General features: G+C 43.7%; 1 protein-coding gene across 1 annotated transcript; it reads left to right on the top strand.

The window, feature by feature from the left end:
* The first annotated feature begins 655 nt into the window (after window positions 1–655).
* LOC117764773 (vasopressin V2 receptor-like) lies at window positions 656–16,131 on the top strand. The gene is made up of 7 exons (XM_034590843.1): window positions 656–1,067; window positions 2,413–2,490; window positions 9,177–9,562; window positions 10,239–10,484; window positions 10,710–10,856; window positions 11,864–12,443; window positions 14,159–16,131. Exons 3-7 carry the CDS (start codon window positions 9,179–9,181, stop codon window positions 14,353–14,355), a joined length of 1,554 nt encoding a protein of 517 aa, XP_034446734.1. The 5' UTR covers window positions 656–1,067; window positions 2,413–2,490; window positions 9,177–9,178; the 3' UTR covers window positions 14,356–16,131.
* Window positions 16,132–19,394: the final 3,263 nt, after the last annotated feature.

Raw genomic sequence — 19,394 nt, 5'->3', positions numbered from 1 at the left:
GACCTGCAGTCGTCCTGCTGACCCAGCCAATCGGCATTCCTGGATAGGTGGAAGTGCAGCGGCCCTTGTTCATCGGTAACAAAGGAGATGGAAGGAGGAGAGAGCAAAACAGGGGAAAGCTTTGAATAAAAACACGAGTTGTGTGTATCAATGACTTACACAAGGCATAATCATTACAGGGAGGGGACGTGCTTCTCTGTCTCTCTTACTCTCTCTCTCTCAAACACACACACACACACACACACACACACACACACACACACACACACACACACACACATGCATAAACTTCAAAACAAGTTTCCACATACATATGGACATGCACACACACAATACTTTCTCTCTACCTATCTCTCTACCTATCTGTCTGTCTCTCTCTCTCTCTCTCTCTCTCTCTCTCTCTCTCTCTCTCTCTCTCTCTCTCTCTCTCTCTCTGTTTCCTCTCTCACACACACAAACACACACACACACACACACACACACACACAGACACACACACACACACACACACACACACACACTTCATAGGTATGTATAACACCCTGCCTTCCCTCCTGGCTTCACGCTCCACCCTCAGCCCTAGAGGACAGGCTGGTTGCCCCAGGAGGAGGAGATAGAGGGGAAGGGAGGGAGGGGAGTAAGGTGGGAGGTAAGAGCAGACGGAGCTCAAATTCATTTCTGCTGGTGTTGGGGGCACAGCACGTTGCAAGAGCCTAACGTGACGCACAGGGAGCCGGGACAAACACACACACGCCGGACGGCTATCAAATGGATTACCCCCCTGACACAGGCCTTTGAACTGTAACCCAGCCAGAACAATACAGTCAGCAGATGCACTGAGGAGCTGTACCAAACCCTTCAGAACTTCTCTGACACTTTGACCAAAAGAGGGGAAAAGTAGCTTTGATTAAGTAGCTTGTTTTTTTTTTTTTACGAGTCTTGCCTGATTCATTCAGATTCACTGAGCAGAGGGACTTGGACTGGCAGAGCTGATAATGGGAATATTTGTTCTGGGTTAACATTGGACATCACCTGTCACTCTGCTGTGCCACTGGAGTGGATCAGACGTAAGTAAACACTTTTTATTGACACTGTGGTCATTGTTTCATTTGATGACAAACACCAGTTTCTGCTAATACATAACCCTTCTGATTACAAGTATCCTCTCATCACTGAAAACACTTTGTTGGTTCTGTAGGAGCGTTGTGCGTCAACAGCTTTGTTTGCCGATCAATCTGAGTCATCTGTGTGTTTGTACAGTATCTCATGTCCACATTAGTAAAACAATTATCCAATCAAAATCAAATAGAAATTGTATTTGTCACATACACCAACCACACACAGAACGACGTGCAGTGAAATGCTTTTCTACGACTTTCCTTGACATGAAGATAAGATGAGATAAAAAGATAAAAAATATAGTATGAGGAAGGAAGGAAGAGATACATACAAATATATATAAAGTACAGGTATGCGCAGTTAATGTGTAACCATGAGCTGGGCAACATCAGACTGAGGTAGGTGTAATGAATATGATAGAAAGGATATGGGATATTAAGACCTTCCTTAATATCCCATATCCTTTCTATCATATTCATTACATTACTGAATCAGGGAGAACAGTCCATTATTTGGGTGGATGAGATCTTTCAACATCTACAGTACCTGGCTTCTGTGTATGACACTTAAAGTCTGTTTTCAGCATTTTATTCGTTCTTTTACCTGTTTATTTATAGGCTGCATAATTGTTTCTACTGAATCCATTCATAATCAGAAAAACAATGTGATAATTAATCACCATTCATCAATTAATTCATGAATGGCATATCTTTTTATCTCATTTAGAAATTAATATAAGTGTGTAATTGTCTTGTTTTTTATTTTTCAATGATGGTGAAATGGAGACAAAACTTTTTTTTTTTGAAGTATTTCGGACTCTATGAGCAAACTTGTTTTGTAAAGAGGAACTTTGATAGATGAAAAATAATGTGTTGTTTGTAAATTGTTGAATAAGTGTTAGGATTAAAAAAAATGATTAGATTATTTTATCATCTGTTGAGCTTAAATAATTAAATGGCAACTTTAGTTTATTTTTGTGAATGACAGACGTAACACTTTAGATTCAGTACAGATACTGACAGTGTCCTAACCATGCCTGTCCGTCCTGATCTCAACATATGGAGGCTCAAATATGTTAACATATACAGTGTGTCTGGCTCAGACTGCACGGTGCTTTACTGGAACTGTTTCATGGTGCAGCCCGATCGAAAATGCATGAGGTCCTCTGAGGTTTTTCTTTTGGATTAAAAACATTAAGCAGAGGTGGAGCTGTCAGGTTGTTAATGTGATCTGCTGTAGCGTGTAATGTTAATGGACCCGGCTGGTGACAGCTCTTAATGCTTTGTCCCACAGTCACCAAGAGGAGAAGCAAAACACGACCACGAGAGTTAAGGACACGTGTGAGAAAGCTTACCATGCACTGAGAACAAGGTGAGAGGAGACAGGGGCAGAAACACTATACTCACTTGGGGGTGCTCTTATTTTAAATGCATGTGTGTGTGTGTGTGTGTGTGTGTGTGTGTGTGTGTGTGTGTGTGTGTGTGTGTGTGTGTGTGTGTGTGTGTGTGTGAATGTGTGTTTATGTGTGCGCGTATGTTTCTTTGGCCATGAATGTGCCCTTATTTTTTTTTTTTTAAATGCAATTCAAAGGTCTGCAGATAATTAAAAACAGATATTTGTGGTCCCTGCAGGCCGGGTGTGTTTTTATCGTACACACACGTCTTTACCTTCAAAGCTCACTGATTTATTGCGTGACTTTTAAAATATTTGTATGACACAGCAACTCGTTCTTTAGCATATAAGCAGAGATAAATAGAGGCAGCCTAACAGCGAAGCCATGGGGCCGAGTTGAGCGGAAGCCTGAAACTCGAGCATCGCGGCAGCTTGTCCGGACAGTTCCTGCCAACGTATCCGCAATGAAACGATTAAATAAACTCACCAGGTGGACAGTTGAGTCAACAAATCTCCGTTTGGCACAATCAGGTTTTTGGTGATTGAGAGCACAAAGCTGTTTGTCTCAACCAGAGTGCTTTAAATGAGTTTTCCATTAATCATACAATTCTTCTTTTTTGTTTTTTCTTTCTTGGTGAGCTTTTGGCAGCGTCCACAACACGCTCAAAATGACTTCCTTGATTGTAGCCCCCATCAGGAAAAATCATCATCATCATCATTGCTATTATTTTCATGGTCAATTTAGCCTGGTCTCTAACAATCATTTCACCGGGTCCATTTCCTCATGTGGCACGGATCTGAACATACTGGCTCCGAACCTCCGGGCCTGTTCTGGCTGGGGCGGGGACACAGTTTCCAGCCGTCAGGAGGAATACACTGAGCTTTGTGTCAGACGTGTGAAGACGCGGAGGACGACGAAGAAGCAGTATGGCCTGTTTTGTTTGGGGCAGATTCTTATGGGCAGTGTGCTGGTTAATGATACATAACCAGAAAAACAGTCACTGGTCTCCTAAACAGGCTTTATCAGTGCTGATAAGGGGACTTGGACCTTCTTCCACACCAGAGTGTCCAGTGGCTGATGTATTATGGAAATAAACTGACGGTGGTATTTGTGAACATAACATTCAAAAAGCGCTGCAGCACACACAACGGAAATGTTGGCAAGTAATGACTGTATTAGTTTGTGCAATGAGGTGTGGTCCCACATGATTAACATTTAATGGGTTGTTTGGACAGTAATAGAACAGAGTGTTTACTCTTATTGCTCATAGGGGGTGCAGTCTGCGCTGAAGGCCAGGACCCGAAGTGACACACACTGAGAGAGAGAGGCGAATAAATCATGGATCCAGCGCTGTGAATCAGATTTTTTAATGAGTACAGCAGGTGCCATCACAAATTTAAAAGCGTTAATATATATCCGGTATCCAGCTGTCATTGAAATGACTCATTCAGATGGTGAATTTATGTAGTGGTGCAAATGGGGGGGGGGGGGGGGGGGGGGGGAATCTAATTTACCGACATATGGGCTTTGAAGAGGAAAGTGTGGTCGTATCTGCTTTATCATGCAGTCGCAATGTTGCATGGTCCAGCATGCACCAGCACATGACTCACATAGACCCTTATTGTGCAAGAATCCATTGATTGGTATGTAAATAAAGTCTTTTTGCTGTGCAAAGTGAAAAGAGCTCATATAAATCCCATTGTGCAGATCTATTGTTTGAGTCATATTGTCATTCAGCTTAGATGCCAATTGGGCCAAATTGAATCATCACAACCTGCTTAATGAGGATGAACATTAAAACCAAACTAAAATAATAAGCGTGTCAGAAGCAGTTGCCCAAGAGGTTTTCATTCTTAGCGACAGAGGGGGTGGATTATTTGTTACAGGACAAAGAGAGGGTTGGAGTGGGTGGATGAGAAAGAGGAAGAAGAGCAGTTTACGGGGATAAATTAGTGACAGGTTTTGTGAGTGCGGTGTACACAGGGCTGCTAATGAGGACAGAGAGGTCCTCATTAATCAGATTGGCTCAAATCTGCTCAAAGGGAACTAATCAAAGCACTGACGTGAACAAAGAGACGGAGAGGGAAGTGCTAAGACTGACAAACACACTGATAAGGTCCTGTTTTTGTTGCCTATAGAGCGACATTTTAGTTCAGGATTCTTTAACCTGAACTCATCCATAACATTCCCCAAATGATGAACAAGTTAAGTCTCAGTCCTCTGGAATTTTCACCTGGATAATAAACCTAGATTATGAGAAAAATCTCACATGACGTGGTTTGTCGAAGTTAATGACCACATGTACGAACACTGAGAAGAGAGGGGCCTGACATGTTGACAGATGTGAATGGTTGGAAGCTGAAGTTTTCCAGCATACTTTTAACTACATGTTTTGTCCCCCCCCCCCCCCCCCCCCCCCCCCCCCCCCGAGGCTCTGTGGCCCTGTGTGTGCGGGGAAGAGCCGCGCAGGATGGAGAGGACATGAAGGATGGTTGAGGTTTGCTTCTGGAGAGGAGAGCGAGGGGAGGGATCGACTCTGTCATTAATCAGAGTGAAAGCTTTAAAGTAAAGAGAGGAAGCAGCATACTGCACCAACTACTAAAAGCAGTATGTCCACAGTCCGTCCGGTGCGGAGAGATGGAATAATTTGTGCTTTACATTAAGTCGATCAGACAGACGGGAACGTCATGTTGTGCTTGTGTTATTAAGATGAGAGCAAGGCAGAATATATTTTACGGGAAGTTACGGGAATATAAAGAGATACATTAGACTTCAGCAGACTCCTGCAGACAATATTGACCTCTTCTATGTATCCTTGGTTTCAGGAATTTCAGGAGCCGCCAGTGCCAGTAAGTTTCGGGCTACCCTCGGGTCTCCTGTAGTTGAGCCACTGAGCAATTTAAAGATAATCCATGTTGATTTCTTGGATGCAGGCCCCATGCTAATGAGACATGAGCATATTTGGAGTAAATACCTCATGAGCTTCATGAGGTTCAGGCAAACAGAAGAGACAGAGGAGTGATGGATGACAAGAACAGTCCTTTAGAAATCTCGCACTCTTTCCCATGTGAGCAGATAAGTCACAACTGAAAGTTCCTCCTGCCAGTTAATAATCCTCTTATTACTTTCTATTGAACAGCATTTAGAGACATCATCTCAGCTTTACTGTAACGCTGCATATTATTTTCTTTGAGGAGGCCGTATTATAGCACCTTCCTAAGTCATTGTACTTAATCTGTTCTGAGAAACACTGGAAAGGGGGATTTCACATCAAAAATTTGTCACATGGGCATATATACATAATGAGATTATGTGGAAAGTATAAAGGACGGCAGCAGCACAAAGAATCCTCTCATGATTTATGCTGTAATTACAGAGAGGGGCACAAGGCTCCTCAGGACTCAACAAAGACAGGCCAGGAGATTCCTTGGTGGTAAAAGACCCCGTTGTCTAAAACTCTAATTAAATAAAACTTGAAAATATAAAAAACAAGAAACAGATACTAAGAAAAAAAAGTATTAGCTTTGATCCGAAGGACCATCGGACATGGCCGAGGGGGAGGATTCTAAAAACTCAGTAAAAGTAATAAAGGTTTGATTCGGTTCATCCATTTACTGTACGGCTGCGTTGTGGTCGCCTGGTGTGGCAGCGGAGACTCACTCAAACAAAACGAGTGTTTTTCTGTCCTCTGAGAAACGGTTCTGCTCAGATTCACCTCCTTTCTCTCAGGGATATACCTTCATGTCATGCATTCATCTGAATACATTCCTCTGGCAAAGCCAGCTTGTAACGCCTGACAATGTGTTCAGCTGTGTTATCTCACGCGCCCAGCAGCGAGTACACTATTACTAGCAAATTGACTGTTGGGTCTCAGCAGAGCACAACCTTGTAATATCCTGTTAGTCCCACTCAATTGCTCAATACTATCACTAGAGCTTTACTCCTATTTTTAGATGTGGACATTTTCCAAGAAGTCATTGAGTGTAAAACTTGTGTACCTAAGCACTCCTTGTACATTAGTCATAATAATATACGAATATGGTGTCAATCACCACACACTCCTAGAACTAACCGAACAAAGGCCTCTTCAGAGCTATATAAGGGCCACCTCCTTATCTTATCTTGCTTTATATTCTTTTACCTTTTCTGGCAGTTTTTTTCTTCTCCTGCCGTTTTTCCATACTGCCTTCATCCCTTTTCTTTCATCTTCATCCATTGTCTTCCTCTTCTACGTGCAGTGTCTTTGACCTGGGCTGCCCACAGCATCCCACGACTCGGCTCCTTAAATTGTCATCTGAACTTTCTCTCTTCTTTTAAACCATTTATTTATAAGCATAGAAAAACAAACACAAAATTTATTGAGATTGACAGTGAGTGTGACTGAGAGAAAAGAAAAAGAGAAGAATGCCTGGATGCATGAGAGAAAGATGGAGAAGGGGGGGGGAACAAAAACAGGGGGAAACAGGAATGTATGGGGGTAAGCTTGGGATGAGAGTGATTATGAGAACGGAGGTGAAGGAATAAGAGGGGTGGGCTCGAGGGGAGAAGCTGTCAAATCAACCTTGACAAAATATGGCAAAGGAAATAAACCACGTTGGTTTTTGCGTCAAACGGAGCTGGAAGATTTGGGAGACGGACAAACAGGCACACTGACGGCTTGATAAACCACCGAAAACACAACAACATTCACATTGCAGCAGGATTGATAGAGAGTGTTTTTTTAGGGCTTTCTATGTTTTGGCAGTTTCCCAGTAGAACCCTGTTTTCACTCATGAGTCCTCTGCGGTTGTTACTTTACAAAGCGACCGCTATGGCCTTAGCCGACCTTTCCACTTTGCTGCCATCCGATCTCAAGGCAGACCGACTAAAGAGTTTTTATTTTCATGTTGCACAGAACATCATTTGCCAGCGCCTGAACCACAGCTGGTGCATTAGTTCATCGGAACGGCATCACAAGGTAATCATAATGCGCTCCGACTGTTAAAAGCCTGTCTTCCACTCGTCCTCCTCCATTATTCTCACCAGATCGTAAACATCTAAGAACTGACTCAGAAAGTCTAAAAGCTGAAGTTACAAGAGGGACGGGGCACCGGTTCTTGGCGGTATAATGTTGTTGAGTCCCCGATATTCAATGCAGGGCACGATTTGTCTTAGTTGTCCACCAAAAAGAAATTGGTTTCTGCAGGTGAAGAGGAAAGGAGGATACATTTCAGCTATCAAGGAGGCTCAGGTGTATTGGTCAATTGCCTCCCTCTAAGGGGAAGTTAGGTAGGAGAGATGACCTCTAGAGAGAGAAGCACCAGGGTGTAGGTCTACAGCACAGTCGTATTTGTAATGAGGTGACAGGGAGGTAGCAGAAGACCTCCTGAAGAATGAGGTGAAAGAGAACAAGACAGAGGACTCAAAAGTGAATTTAAAAAAAAAAGAAATCACTCAACGACAGGGCTCTAAAAATTTGTTGTCGATTCCCAGGAAGTCGAATAACCCACAGGCCAACAACTACAAAGGGATGAGGCAGAAGTGAGGTCAAAAAACATGTCAAAAGCAAGAGAGTATGGCACTTAGAGCAAATACCTCAGCCAAGGCCCAACAGCCCCTTTAAATTCAATCAAACTGCATCAAATTTCACACACTTATAAATATCAGTCATTTAATTTTGCTAGATTTTTTTCCTTTAAGATCCATTTATTAGTCTCTGAGAAATCAGTGAAAATGTCAAAAAGAAAGCTTGCGGCGATAAAGAAAGTGAAAAAACAATTCTCGGTGCAGCCCCTAATCCGGATCCACACCAAACATTTGTGGTTTCCTCCCTTCCATACCACATCCTTCCACCAAGTGTCATGGTAATCTGTGCAGTTATTTTTGTGTCATCTTGCTTACAACAAACAAAGAAACGGACAGAGGTGAAAACATATAGTATAAACTCTTTGAATAATGTTTGCTAAGTTAGTGGCACTGGAACCATAAGACAAAATGGCACAGAGGGACGTGAGACTAAATTAACCAGGGGAGGGGAGACAATGAGACACAGGTGGAATATATAAGATCAGAAAACACATCAGGGCAGGAAAGTGGGATCTGAAATGAGGGGAAATGTCAATGGCACCACAATAAAACAGGATAAAGATAGAGAGAATAATACTGCCAGCAACGGAAATAAATGAAAACATGACCTGCATGGGAGACAGACCGGGACATAGCACAGTGTCTGGCTCTCACTGCTTTCGCTCAGATTTAATGAAATTGCATAACAGAAGCTATTTATAATATTTGCCGTGAAGATGTGACAGATGCACTGAAAACAAAGAGGTTCTGTGATTAATCCCTTCGACAACACACGTCCTAAAAGGCCCGATGTGTTTGGTTTGTATTCTCAGTGGATAATGAATAACCCCTAAAAAGCAAAAGGGCTCAGCTGACACGCCTGAGGGCGAATGGAGGGAGGCAATAAAAGGGTCAGACTGATATCGTGATTATTCAGAACAAGTAAATTGCTTGTTGATTCAATCTGTGCTGAAAAAAACCTGAAGAATTGACGGTCTCATGATCCTGCACCCCGTTTGAGTCCTGCTGACTATTTGGCAAAGAACATCATGTTAACAAACCACAAAAAAACAGATTTTATTGGGTTGCAACTGTAACAAATTAACTGTTTGTGTTTCAGGAATGGAAAGCATCAGCGTGGAAACAGACTGGGATGGGTTAGCTCTCTCCTCTCTGGTCACCACGGGAAGGAGCAGCCTCTCCTCCTCGCCCCTGCTCGTCTCCGAGCTGAACTCGGTCAACGGCTCTCACAGCGGGGGGTCCTTCTTCGGGATATTCCCTGATAATGGCTCCATCACCACACCTCACACCCTGCCCCCGCCCAGGACCAGGGACGAGGGCCTGGCCAGGGCGGAGATCGCGGTGCTTGGGGTGGTGCTGGCTTTCGCCACCCTGGGGAACAGCTTTGTGCTGTGGGTGCTGCTGAGGAGGAGGAAGCACAATGCACCCATGCACGTGTTCATGGTCAATCTGTGTGTGGCTGACCTGGTGGTGGCGTTCTTTCAGGTCAGTTCACAAAGTATTATACGAAAAATTATACGAAATTTTTTTATTCTGACAGAATAAGCACATTATAACTTTACCCGTTGATGACAAATATAAAACTTTTGAAGTTTAAAAATTGTGTTAAACTGTATTAAAATGTAACATACACCGCAAAAAGACAATTCAAAACAACTTTAAAAAGTACTTCAATTGGCAACACAATTGTCACTGTACAGACAATTTCATGTGTTAAATGTGCTCAGCCATTTTCCTGAAATGCTGAGAGGTGTATTTTTTTTTAATCTAAAAACAGATTTTTGTTTGGGACTATTTTCAGTGGATTAATACAAATTAGATGATGTAGTGCAGATTTACGGTATCAGGATGATGTAAGATTGAGTCAAAATAAACTGCACTGCCAATGTTTATGGTAATTATAAGGAATGTGTTGCTTAGTACAACAGTGCGCCTCATTTATGTGTTTTTGGACAACAGTGGCGGTCGACGGCACAAAGGAATATGCTAAAATCAGTCGAAACGTTCTACTTGGAGAAATTTACTGTTGGTTTTACTCTTTTCCTGATTTGATAAAAATCTTTTCTTCATTTTTATGCGCCAAAACAGGAAAAATGCTCTGCTATGTCAAGATTCACTTAATTATTATTGTATCATAACTGTCTTTGATCTGTGTGTTCAGGTTCTTCCTCAGCTGATATGGGACATCACGGAGAGGTTTCAGGGACCAGACGTGCTTTGCCGGGCCATCAAGTACTTGCAGATAGTGGGCATGTTTGCTTCGTCTTATATGATAGTTGCCATGACAGTAGACCGGCACCATGCCATCTGCTGCCCGTTGCAGGCCTACAGAGGGGGAGAAATGTCCCGCTGGAACACCCCTGTCATGGTGGCCTGGGCTCTGGCACTTGTCCTCAGCATACCGCAGGTAGGGAGGGGGGTCAACGCACAAACACGTATGTTCACATGCACACATGGTGGAATAGGAAATGAGATCTCGGTGGGCGTTCACACCCGGGTTTCTACAGTAGAACTCAAGATGTGGGTCTGTTTTTAGCTGTATGAGGTCACTGAAGTTCAGCTCATAGGAGGAGGATGCTGACAGTTGTGCCTGTGGCCATGCTGACCGCACTGCTTTTGTTCGGCCTGTCAGGTGTTCATCTTCTCCCGCTCGGAATTGACTTCGGGAGACTTCGAGTGCTGGGGTAAGTTCGCTGAGCCGTGGGGGCTGAAGGCCTACATCACCTGGATGGCTGTGGCTGTCTTCATCCTGCCCGCCCTCATCATTACCATCTGTCAGGTAATACTGGTTGTGCTGGGCGGACTCTCTGCGCCATCCACAAAGACCACTGACCAGGATTGCAGACTGTGACCAACATTATACAATAAAGGAACGCGTGGCATGAATGAAATGCTGTTTTGTTTTTATGGAGGGTGCATTTGGCATTGTTTGATAACCCGTGGGGGAGTGGGGTCGGTGTTATGTAGCATCCCATGGCGCAGACGGATTCTGGGCGGCCTCCCATCAGCCCTGCTGGTCTATTTGGGGAAAGATATTTCCAGGGTCCAGCTATTTCCCCTAATTAACACAGCACTTGGAGGACCACTGCTGAGACGGGTGCTCAGAAAATCTGCCCACTCAGAAGCTACTGCCAGGAAGTGGAATGTACAAGATCCCTGCCAAACATAGAATACTGACCTTTTTTAAATGATCAGATTTCAAGTCAAGACGACTCTTTGTCTGAAGTATCTACATACGGAAACCATTTAGATTGTATTTACTTTACTTGGATATACTCGATGGAGTGAGAGTGGAGCGTTTAATCAAACCGCACTCTCATGAAGCTGTTTTTAAAAGCAAAAAGTGGCAGAAGAGCAATGTTTGGCAAAAAAAACTAAAAAAACAACAGAGGAAAAATTTTGTAGAAAGAATCACCTATTATTACTTGATTTCAAATTATTGTTTTAGTTGCTCAGGAGACCGTGAAGAATTGTTTGGCTGCAATATAACTTTATGGCAGCCATTCATATTATAGCAGAGTAGTTGAATATTTATGTTTAATAATGTTGTGTATAAATATCTGACTGGTTTATGGCTGATAGTAAAGACCAACACACACTCTCTACTTCGTACCAAATTTCCTGTCGCTGTTGCAGCTGAAACACAAAAAAAAGATTGTCTGCAAAAGCAAAGGCAGGCATCTGAGTCTGGGACACGCCAGTCGTAAAACTCAATCATCAGGCCCTCAGCGTCTTGATTCACTCCTATTGCACCGTGTAATTCACGATTATGTCCTTTTCTTCCAGATAAGGATCTTTAGGGAGATTCACAACAACATCTACCTGAAGTCGGAGAGGACGGTGATGGCCGAGATGAAGAAGAGCAAAATCCTCTTCCGCTTCCGCAGCTTCAAGAAGGATGACGAGCGGGCGAAAGAGAGAGGAAGACGAGCATCTGGAGGGGGGGGCAGGGACGGGCGAGGGCCGCAGCCCTTGAAGGGTGTGAATACCAGCCCTCACAATAACATGCTCAACAGCCAAGCGGGAGAGTGTTACGATTATGCACCGGCTGCCATCCAGTACAACAGTTGTCGTGGTGAACATGCGCCAACAGCAACAACACAACAGCAGCAGCAGCAGCAAACAGTGAACAGTCCAGATTGCCAGGACTCCTACACGTCCTACGTGCTGATGTCAGGCTCGCCCCGCTGCTCCCTTGACTACGTCCCCCCTCCCCGACCATCCACTCCCCCTCCGAGCATCACTAAAGCCATGTCCAAGACCGTGAGGATGACTCTGGTCATTGTGCTGGTCTACACTATCTGCTGGTCCCCATTCTTCATCGTTCAGCTGTGGGCAGCCTGGGACCCCAACCCTCCTGACCAAGGTCAGTCACAAACAGGCTTCATCCATGTTACCAGAGTCTTCTTTGGTCCATCTTTGCAACATTCCTGGTGCACATACTCACCCTGAAAATACAGCATAAACAGACATCTGTGTTCTGAGCCCTGCAAGTGAGTTTATTACTTCTGATAAGGAGGATCTGTTTTCACCCCTGTCTGAGTGTTGGTTGATTGGTTTGTTTGTTTTTGTAGCAAGATTACACAAAACCAACTGGACGGATTTCCATGAAACTTGGTGGAAGGATGTGTTATGGGTCAGGGAAGATCCCATTCAATTTTTGTGCAGATCTTGATCAGAGGCTGATCCATGAATCTTTTAACTTTCTTTATCATTTTTCCAGAGAATACGTCTTGGATCTTGATAAAAAAAAGGCACAAATTGACACAGACAGATGAAGTCGCACCTTGTTAGACCACCTGACTACTTGTAATTTGTGAATATCGGCTATACAAATAAAATTGTATTGATTGACTGATATTTAGGGAACTGATATTTATGACTGTGTGTAATTTGGTGTTGCGTGATTGAATTTAAGGAAACTGTTGGGCCATGGCGCAGGTATTCACACTGCTGAGTCCCATTCCAGTGTTTGTTGTTTTTCCCCAGATGTATCCAAAGTCCAGTTTCAACATGTAACTGCTCTAAATGTGCGAACCTTGTCTGTTTTGACCATCCAAAAACAACAGCTAAAGGATCCGTAACAACAGCCTCTGATCAATGCTGTTCTCCATTTATGTGGGTTTGAATACAATGCGCGTCTTTATTTCAAAGCACAAGCCCCAGGTCGGATGGTGGGAACAGTGAGTGAAATAGAAGGTCAGAAAAGCACGGGTTGTTTTAACTCACAGCGAGGAACCTCCTGATGATATCCTTTGACTCTGTACATTTTGGCACACACACAGCATCTGATGATGTCTTTACTGGCAACCAGGGATCGAGCTCGTGAGGCGAGTGTATCCTCAAGTGGTGGTTGATAGTAGGGACCATGTGGGCGTCCTAGATCTGAAGCTAAAGATAAACACCCAGGGCCACTGAATAACCTGTTTATATCCCCTGATGGTTTTTGCAACGTGGCCAGATGTTGACAATTCATCAACAATGATTTGTGCCAGCAGCCTGCACACAAAAAATCACAAGCAGACAAACACAGAGCGAGCCACGTACACTCGCATGGACACGGAGACACACCCGCACACACACACACACACACACACACACACACACACACACAATCACAATCACAATCACAATCACACCAAGAGGGAGACAGAGAAGCAGGGAGAGTTGATTATAATCAACGTTGTATTCCAAAAAGCTGTCTGTCCTTTTCTATTGTCCTCTACTTGCCGCAGAGAAATAATCATGTTTTAGTTAGGACATAAAAGACTTATTATTAGCCCCAAAAAAAGAAAACAGAAAAATGAAGTATGTAGGATTTTGTCCCCCTGAGATATTTGCAGTCCTGTTGCCGCTGTCAAAGGAAATACAATGAAAAACAATCGTGAATAGTTTATCTTCAAACTGAATAGTCGTGTATATTTAGGTTTGTTTAATAGGAGGGGAGAGAACAATGTGGTGTATAATGTTATGTGCTGGAAGACGGTTCCCCTATAGCTGCATGTGAAAATTCACATTTTAAATGCATATGCCTGCCCCTGCATTTAAATGTACTTATCATCTCTTGTGTGTTCACTGCAGGAGTGGCCTTCACCCTCCTGATGCTGCTGGCCAATCTGAACTCATGCACAAACCCATGGATCTACACAGCCTTCTCCAGCAGCGTGTCCCGAGAGCTGCAGAACCTGCTGCACTGCTGGTCGCGACCCGGCCGCCGGGGCTCCCTGCCGGACGACTCCACCACAACACACACCTCCACCAAGGACAGCCTGTACTGACAGAGGCTGATGAGACAGCAACATGACATGTTTGAAAAGACACGCATGGCTGCACGTGTGCTCGTAGCAAGGACGCCACACCAACACCACCTCCAGCATCTCAGCCCTGACAGCGGAGAGTGCTGACCTCCACCAGATGTTTCTAGCAACAAAGGACAGCTGTACTGTCAACAGGATCTCTGCCTTTAATCACCTGTCCTCTTCCCCCCCAGTAAAGAAGGGTGTCATTGAACATGTCAACACCATTTTATGAGGTCATATCCAGTGGAAGTCAGCATCAGACAGCACCTGCAATACAAAATGCCCTTGACAGTAAAGACAGGTTCAACTGTAGCTGCTTAGTATAGAGCCCTTTGCATTGATCCACACCCTCGCCCTGTTCAGACAGAGCAGAGCAGCAGGAATGCAGAGGGTGGATCGCTGCATTAATGGCCTTACGGCACGCCTAATGTACAAAGCTGTGGGTGTAGAGAAAACAAAGCGGCGGGCTGAAGGAAAAAAGAGAGAGAGAGAGAGAGACAGAGACAGACAGAAGGGAAGACTGCTGTTGGACTGAGAACAGACAGGGGATGACATGGATGTTTCAGCTGCAGGAGTGGTCCTGAGAAAGCTGTGGTCGAAATCTAATAATGTGAACAAACTTTGTTAAATCAAAGAAAGCGGATTAGAGACGGATGCTTGAGGCTGAATTCATATTCGCTCAGGAGGAATCGGGTTACGAAGAACAATAGTGATTTATGAGAGAGACGGACGGAGATTCACTCGTGAGAACAGTGTCCCCCCCCCTCCCCTTCTCCCCCATGTGAGGAACTGGAGAACTGTGGATTAATGCAAAACACACACGCACACACACTCCCTCTCAAAGTAACAGACAGTGAGGGTTAAGCTCCTGGACATTTCAGGTTTCCACAACCAACCAGGACAACAATTATGTGATTGTATTTCATACAAACACAACAATGAGGTACATAAAATTACCATCCTGTCGGGCTCTCCTGACAGCACGAGTCAAGAACACCAACGTAACGCAGGAGACGCAGCACGGAAACAAACAACAATGATTCAGCAGCATTCCAGTGATGAACAATGTACAGTATATTTATTGAAAATGTAAGGCACATTAGATTATATGACATTTTGAGTTGAAAAGTTGAAATGTTGAATCATTCAGTTGTTATGGTCCGACATGTGTAAGAAAAAAAACCATTTAAGGAGACGTCAAACCAAAGTTTTTGTTTTGTAAAGCTGTACTGTAGAATCTTTTCAGGTCTTAAAAGTAGAGCTAATTCAAAGCTTCAACAGATATGCACGGACATTTCAAGGTCAAAGTGAAACACATCGTTCAGACTACAAGTCGATTTAAGGAAAAACTTAAACAGTGAAAATACTCCCAGTTAAAGCCAAGTGCCTGTAAATGCCAGTGGACCTTTTTTTTAGAGGGGCCTCCCTCGCTGGATTAATCTTATTCTGAGACGAAGTCACCGCAGAGCAGGGATCACTGACTGTGTTATATTTCACCATGAGCCATGTGTTCTTCTATCTTTTTATTTATTGTTGCATAAATGAAACTACACACATATATCAGTTTCTGTTATTGCCTCACATTCACCTTTATTGTGCATATAGATTAGTGTGTTATGGCCCTAAACTGCATGACAGATAAAATAGTTATATATAGTTATATTTGTTTTGATAAAAGTGTGATTATATAAGCTACTGCACATACAGTGGGTGTATATATGTATGAAAAGAAATTAGACGTTCCTTTAACACTGAGCCAGTGTAGCACATGTTTTTTTTCCCTTGAGGCAGCAGTGTTATGAGAGTCTGCCGGACAATGCTGGGATGCTTTCAAGGTGTCTCAGGAATACTCGTCTGGTTCGAAGGAGAAGCCGCCTCACCTTTTCCTCTGTGCAGCCCGGGTGTTTGGGCTGTCGGCACGCCACTGCGCATTTGTTCCCCAGACACAAGCTTTTGACTTTGATTCTCCGCCAAATGGAGGATCTGCAGCCACGGCGTCCCTTTTCTCACTTTGTTATATCAGGAAATAGATGAACTTCTCCCAAACCCTGGGGGTGTTCATGAATTTTCATCTTCCTGTCAGGAAGTTGAGAGGTCAGAGGATGATTCTTCTCCGCTCAAAGGGGCCAGACTTTCAGATCCATCCAGCCTTTTCAGCTTTGTGGGAGAGGCCCAGCACACTTTGTCTGTGCATTACTCTGCCTGTAAAGCCATTAGTGCAGCATTACGGTGGCTAAATAATGAATGCATTCAATATGAAGAGTTTTCTGGCACAAACACTTTTCAATATCCACTAAAATTAGACCGATCATTGCAGAGAATTACCCCCGTGACTCTGTCTTGTTTCCTGAGGACAGAAGACCTGATAGTAGTTATTATCACTACAACCACCATCGCCCTCCCTACCTGTCAGAGCTTGTGATGTACGGTCTATAGGGTAGGTCGTTTTTTGTAATCCTGAAGTGTGTGTCGGTCAGTGTGTGTGTGTTTATGCTGAATGTCCTCCTGGTCTCCATACTGGTTTCCATACTGTAACGTGGTTGATGTCGAAGCTCAAGGTCACGTCTTCATTGCTGTGGGGGAGCGCTTCCTGCCAGTGGCCCGCAAACGGGGTGTATGAGAAACAAATGACCCAGCTGTGTGACTGTCGCATAAGGGCAGCGGAATAGGTGAACTTCCCTCTTGAAATCAATTGAGGGTCAGCCAAAGAGAACATCTAATGGCTCTGAAGGATGACACAGCCCCCCAAGCCTTGACCAAAGTCGGTATAAATCAGACCTGGAGCCTGGAGCTTTACTGCACTAAGCAATGTGTCTGCATTGCTTAACTCAAGACCCCTCCACAGATCTGAGGAGTGCCGAGGCCGCTGCTAAGCTCATTCCAAGACACCGGGAGGCGTTTCTGGCCCTCGCCGACTCACACAACCCAGCCCAGCGTCTGTGTTTGCAGAGCGTGTTGGAGCATAATAGTTTGTAATCACCTGGAGCAAAAGAAAAATGAGCCTTATCGTGCCTATTATTTTCTTTGTTTCACGTTTGTTTATCTTTTTCATCACCTGCCTTTATTTCCAACACACCCTATGACTGCAGCTGTTTTCAGGGGGATTTATGCCAAATATAGCTACGCTTCCATTTTCATTGGCTGCATTTATGATCCGACACAAAATCTTACCTCAGCATTGACTGTTTTAAAGGGTTTATTTCTCTGAGAGCCACGGGATCAAGGCTTTGCTTTTTTATCACTCTCACCAACCTTGTTTTCATTACTTAAAGCGTGGCTGTATTTACACCTCGACGAGAGCCTGCAGTTTCTTTTCCCTCGTAGTAAAAACAGGCATGTGGACGAGCGTCTGATAAAACCCATTTAATGGGAGCTCATTCCACATGCGTTCACAGGATTTCGGTACAAAGACACAGTTGGTTGTGATGTTTCTGCTCCTGTTTAACCTTTAGTGTTTCAAGGGTCATGGCCAGGCATGAGACGAAGCACAAAAATGAAAAATAAATCTCTGTTGGAACGGTTGACATTTTTGTGTGAAATATGGAGAGGGTGTCTTATACGGTGGAGGACAAGCCTTGTACAAAATAAAAGAGGAAAGAGGAAAAAAACGATTTCCTCTTAAATGGTGAAAGACTGGTGCTTGACTTTAACTGCAGTGATAGGCGTAGTGGATGAGAGGATGCACAAGGAGGACAGGAAGAGGGAGATAAGAGAGAGAAAGGTTTATTCACTCCAAACACAGTCAGTCTATTGTGGTTGAAGCAGCTATACATGCCCCACTGTACATACACATCCATGTAATAACTGGAACAATAACTGTTATTATAGTGTAAGAAAGGGGAAGCCAGCGCCTGTTTTCTGATTACTTAGTCAGCTCGCAGTTTGTTGACCTTGTTTCTGTTATGCAAAAAGTTTGAAAGAACCAGCAGTGGACACAATGTTTATGGCAGAGACAGAGTGTGACTTCATGTGAGAATCATTTGTGCGACGCCAGTTTCCACATTGCTGCATCTCACTAAGCCCATCCGAGTCTGCCGCCGGAGCTGGTGTGTTACACACCTCTGTCAAGGCTGCTTTTCTCTGCCTCACAGCACACACACAGACACAGACACACACACAGACACACACACACACACGAGGGAGAGCAACCTGTTACAGTAACTCCTATTTCTCTGTAAAATGTTATATTCATAAAAATAAGCACATGTATATATGCATACCCTCTTAAAACAAAGTTACAAAGTACTTTGCTTTGGTCAATTAAGATTAAACTTACTGTTGTTGTATAATTACATAAAATAAATGTAATTCTTATTTGTTTGTTTGCATGACCCTGTAGCTCATTGTCAGAAACCAAACATAAATAATTCACCGCTGTAAGAATAAATTGTGACTTCCTGTGAGTGCATTCATTCTGCAACAACAACAATCTCAGAGTAATTTCACTTCTACATCCGCACCGATGCGCAGGTCGGAGTTAACACACTCTGAACTCTCTCACAAAGTGTGTGCGAGCATTGACTCAGTAGCTCTCTTTCACAGTTTGTTTGTTCATTCCTCCTAAATCCCACCATCCAGCCGTCCCCCACTTGCCACAGTCTTAATACCCCAGCAGGGAGTGTCTGCGTTTACTGCAGATAATGTCTTTCTCTGAATTATCAACATTGTGATGCGTCTATTTTCTCCTTAACAAAAGGTGACAGGGGACAAAAGTGTGTGTTTGTGCTGACAAAGCCGCAGAAAAAGCAGACATAACAGATTTGTCTCGTGTACTCTGTACACTGAGCAGTGTTTACGTGAGTGGATCGAGTTACTCATATACAGAGTTTACATTACTCTCCTGGGAGTCGGTGAGAAGTTGCAGTTGTGCTGTGGATGAAAAAGCAGCACTCTGTGTTCTCTGCACTGTGTGTGAATGTTGTTTTGATTTGGGCCAGATACAGAAATAGACATGCTAAGTTTAAATCCCCCCAAATAAACTAGATTTTATAAGCATGCGATTGCTCTAAGTAGCCCAC

Source organism: Hippoglossus hippoglossus, chromosome 7, assembly GCF_009819705.1.
Source record: "Hippoglossus hippoglossus isolate fHipHip1 chromosome 7, fHipHip1.pri, whole genome shotgun sequence".
NCBI classification, from domain to species: domain Eukaryota; kingdom Metazoa; phylum Chordata; class Actinopteri; order Pleuronectiformes; family Pleuronectidae; genus Hippoglossus; species Hippoglossus hippoglossus.
The sequence above is the reverse complement of the archived record's forward strand: the minus strand, read 5'-3'. Positions and strand labels throughout refer to the sequence as shown.